Source organism: Hevea brasiliensis, chromosome 7, assembly GCF_030052815.1.
Source record: "Hevea brasiliensis isolate MT/VB/25A 57/8 chromosome 7, ASM3005281v1, whole genome shotgun sequence".
NCBI classification, from domain to species: domain Eukaryota; kingdom Viridiplantae; phylum Streptophyta; class Magnoliopsida; order Malpighiales; family Euphorbiaceae; genus Hevea; species Hevea brasiliensis.
The window spans coordinates 28,963,606-28,967,864 of NC_079499.1; the positions used below are offsets into that span (position 1 = coordinate 28,963,606).

Below are 4,259 nucleotides of genomic sequence, written 5' to 3' on the forward strand. Positions count from 1 at the left end.
AACCCGAACCTTACTTTTTCATAATTTTCTAGTGCTTAAATGAGATTAAAAATCCGTAAAATATTTATGGTAGCTCAGAAAATTATGATTCTTTTTGCATTAGCCTAGTAATATTGCTAAGGACTGTGAGGCAAAGTTTTAAAATTTTTAGAGTTCATTTGGGTAGTTTTTGCAAAAAGAGTCAATTATAAGGACTAAATTGAAATTTTACATATTTGTGATGGATGACTATTTGGATGGGCCCAAGAGGGGCTGTGTGATGTGATTTAGTTGTGGATATATGGATTGTGAATATAGAAGTGTATTTTGAGCCCTTTTGCAGGTCGGGTAGGTTCTAGGTATAGGGGAGACTCTGCCGGATTTTTGGCACGACTTAGGACGTATTTGGTCTTTTCTTAGTTTGTATTGAGTCAAATTTATTAAATGATTGTAATAAAATTTTCAGGTGAGCTGGGACAACCTTCTTCCTCCGCCCAGCCGCCACAGTGATTGCCGTCAAGTCTGTGAGTAAAATATTAATTTTAATTGTAATTTCACTATTATTATATGTTCAAGCATGCCCATGCATCACTTATATGTATGTATCTATGTAGTTAAACTCTAGGCACGTTTTATGTTGTATTCATAACTGTTAAAGTGCCGTGGATATTGTTGTGATAATTTGGAGCAGTGTGCGTGCGTTGGCGTGCGTGTGATGTGGTGTTGACTATGGATAGGACGGGTAGACACGGCTTGAGATCTTCGCTAGGACCCAGTCCTTCGGGGTAGACACGGCTTGAGTTCTTCGCTGGGACCCCGATTTGGTTTATTAAGCGAAAGTCCGGCTTGAGTTCTTCGCTGGCACAGGTTGGATTTAAGAGAGCTGTATAGGGGATCAGCTCCCATATATTATGATTGATATTACTGGGTGTGTGAGTGCTCCAAATTACCTTTTTGATATTGTGATATGAAATTATTGCTGATGTTACATTTCACTTTACAGGGTGCATTAGTTTTAGATAGTTATAGAGATTATGGTTAAAATTGATATTTTACTCTCTAAGTAGAACGCTCACTCCTGTTCAATATTTTTTCCAGGCCACAGGAGGATATTTTTAAGGTTAACCTGCTTTTCTCCCTTGCAGGTCGTTTATTCATGCTTGTGAAATTTTATAAACTTCTAGAATTTCCGCATGTGTTAGAAATATTTAATTGATTTGGGTCTATAATATAAATTGTTATTTTGGACCTGTAAACTTATTATTTTATCCATGTTGATGGAATGGATGAGGGAGCTGAGTTTCCATTTATTTTTATGTTGTTATGAGTATGTGGAGGGTGAGCTGAGCTCCCCACTTGATATATATTGTGTTTACAGGTCAGGTGAGTAAAAAACTCTCCCGTTGAAAGGTCTATTTTATGGCCAGACTCTGTCTGGTTGAATTCTTGAAATTGAGCCCAAATGGGCCTTAGAGTTGGGTTAATGAATAGTTAGGTTTACTACGGGCCTCGGGGATTTTAGGCTAGCCCAGGTCCTAGTGCCGGTCTGGCCTATAGATTGGGTCGTGACAATAAATTATTAATAAAAATAATTTTTTGTGTAGATTAATAATTTAAATATATAAAAATAAATGAATTTGCGTATTTTTCAACTAATAATAATCAGGTTTAAAATGAGTTCGAATGGTTAAAAATTAATTTTAATATAATTTGATACAAATTTGTATATTATTCAGATTCAAGTTTGAATAGGATAATTTTAACAAGTATACTATTCACTACCGTTCATATTCCTAAGGAGTGAATTGTTAATTCAATCTTTAAAACAAGTATTACTACAAAAAATAACATAAATTTTGAAGAGATTAATCTTTTATAAATTATAAAACATATGTGATAAAAAAATAAAAATAAAAAGCTCTAACTTAAAATTTTTTATTTTTTAATATAAAATAGAAAGAAATATAAACATTTATTTATATAAATAATAATATTACGTGTCCATCACATACGCATAGATACTCTACCTTAGATTTTCTAGCTAATTTTTTTGAAACCAGTTTTTATAGCTATTTTGTACTCGAGTCTGATGTATGGAGACCTTATTAGGGTTTGAAACACTATATCCCATGGCAAATTATCTCGGAAATTTAATCTTATCTTTGCCAAGCGAAGACTAAGAACTACGTTGTACGGAGCAAGCACATACGATTTGGAGCCGAAAGCAATGGCAAAAAATCGCAAACGAAAAGTTTACCCAAAAAAAAATCGTAAGGGAAAAGTGGGACCATCTTAAATGTCATGCATTCCAATTTCCATGTCCAACCACGCAAGCGAATCAAAATCTCGTTGCTATTCTCTCGCCAAGCGAATGACACGTCACCACTGTGCCCCACCGTAAATAAAATCCAAATTCAAAACAACACAAATATCCTCTGCACCAACTCAGGAAACCAAATCAATAAGAGCGTTTATGGAACCACAGAAACTCACTTCTCGCTGACGGCCCGACACCTGGCAATCAGCTCACCATAATCTTCGCCTCCTTTGGTTTTATCGCTCAAAACCCTAGGTCACCGCCTTTGCCTAAATGACAATTTTACCCTCCTATCCTTTATATTTCGATTGTTAGCAAAGCTTCATGTCAGTCCAAGTAAATCCCGACATACTGAAAGTAAATGAAGAACGGGGAAAGTAGAAAACTTAATTTTAATTTTAATTTCTAATAAAATAGAGATTAAAAAAAACTCACATATTGAGAAGATGAAGAAGTGCGAGCTTTGCAAGTTCCCGGCGAGAAGCTACTGTGAAGCCGACGAGGCCTGCCTCTGCTGGGATTGCGATGCTAAAGTTCACGGAGCCAACTTTCTGGTCGCTCGACACACGCGCAGCCTCCTATGCCAGATTTGTCAATTTCTAACTCGCTGGAAAGCTTCCGGTGCTAAACTCGGCCGCACTGTTTCCGTATGCGATGGATGTGCAAATAGATATAATCTTAAAGAACGAGATGAAGAAGAGGAAGAAGACGAAGAAGAAGAATCCGAGGAATCTGAGGAGGCTAATGATGATGTAAGCACTGAGGACGATGATAATCTTTCGGCCGACGAGGAGGAGGAGGAGGAGGACGAAGGTGATAGTGATAATCAGGTAGTTCCGTGGTCATCTACGACGCCGCCACCGGCTGCCAGCTCTTCTTCTTCTTCTTCTTCTTCTTCTGCTTCGAGTAGCCAAGAGAGTGTGAGTGGATTCACTCGTAGCGATGGAGTGTATTGTGAATCTGTACTAAATGTAAAATCTTTGAAACGGACGCGTGAGAGTTACACAGATCTTCGGTGCATGCTTCAGGTTTTCACTTTTACTTATCTTCTGTTTATGGTTTCTCCGTTTTAGCTTTTTTTCTTTGTTCTTTCTTTTTCAAGATTTCTGTAATTGCATTTGAACTGAACAGTGAGGATTTGTTCTTTATTCAAACCATAGGAAGATGTCAGCCGCTTATTTTCTCAACGGAGGTGCGGTCGACCAGCGTTAAAAACTCAGGCAGGAGGCGGTGGTGCTGACGGAGAAGCCATTCCTGTTGACTATTCCTTGTCCTTGAGACCTTTGAAAGACAGGAGAAGAGAAAAGGAGTGCTCGTTTCAGGCCGGTTCGACGTCGGTGGGGGTCATCGATTATCTTCAGATATTTCATCAACGCAGTAACGGGAAATCGAACGGAGATTCTGAAGCCGTCGATAATGCTTCATCGGGAAATTGTAGCCGAACGATGTGAGGTATTATAGGGATTACTTTTGCATTGACCTTTTCTACACAGCAGTCTTAGTCGAGTTTTCTTTTGACCATTATTTAATTTGTATTAAAATTATTAATTAATGAGATATTTTCATTATTTCCCTTTCTCTTAACATTTGCCCCTGTAAACAACTCTCTTTGGATTAGCAAAATAATAAAACAATAGCTAGGTGGGGAGAAACAATAGCTTCTCTTTCTCATTTTGCTGGCCTCGCCTGCTCGCTTGCCTGCTCATTCTTAATGCTTTTATATGGTTATTAAGATAATACTTAAATTATTTAAATTATAATTAAATATTTATTAATTTAATTAAATTAACTTTTATTTAACTTAATTAAGAGGGAGATAATAAAATGGGTTTTATATAATTGTATAAATAATTAATAATTAGCGAGAAATAAGAATAAAATTAAAAGAAATTAATTAATAGTCTTTAATTTTTTTAAAAAAATATAAATTTAGATAAAATAAATTTTAAAATATGATAAATAA

At 36.1% G+C, this 4,259-nt stretch overlaps 1 protein-coding gene across 1 annotated transcript; it reads left to right on the forward strand.

The window, feature by feature from the left end:
• The first annotated feature begins 2,492 nt into the window (after positions 1 to 2,492).
• On the forward strand, positions 2,493 to 3,874 carry LOC110668505 (zinc finger protein CONSTANS-LIKE 4). Its single transcript, XM_021829774.2, has 2 exons — positions 2,493 to 3,324; positions 3,457 to 3,874. Exons 1-2 carry the CDS (start codon positions 2,743 to 2,745, stop codon positions 3,745 to 3,747), a joined length of 873 nt encoding a protein of 290 aa, XP_021685466.2. The 5' UTR covers positions 2,493 to 2,742; the 3' UTR covers positions 3,748 to 3,874.
• The last annotated feature ends 385 nt before the right edge of the window (positions 3,875 to 4,259 follow it).

Coding starts and splice junctions, on each gene's coding strand:
- LOC110668505 (XM_021829774.2), top strand. CDS start 2,743: ATGAAGAAGTGCGAGCTTTGCAAGTTCCCGGCGAGAAGCTACTGTGAA. Junction 3,325..3,456: donor ATCTTCGGTGCATGCTTCAG/GTTTTCACTTTT, acceptor TTCAAACCATAG/GAAGATGTCAGCCGCTTATT.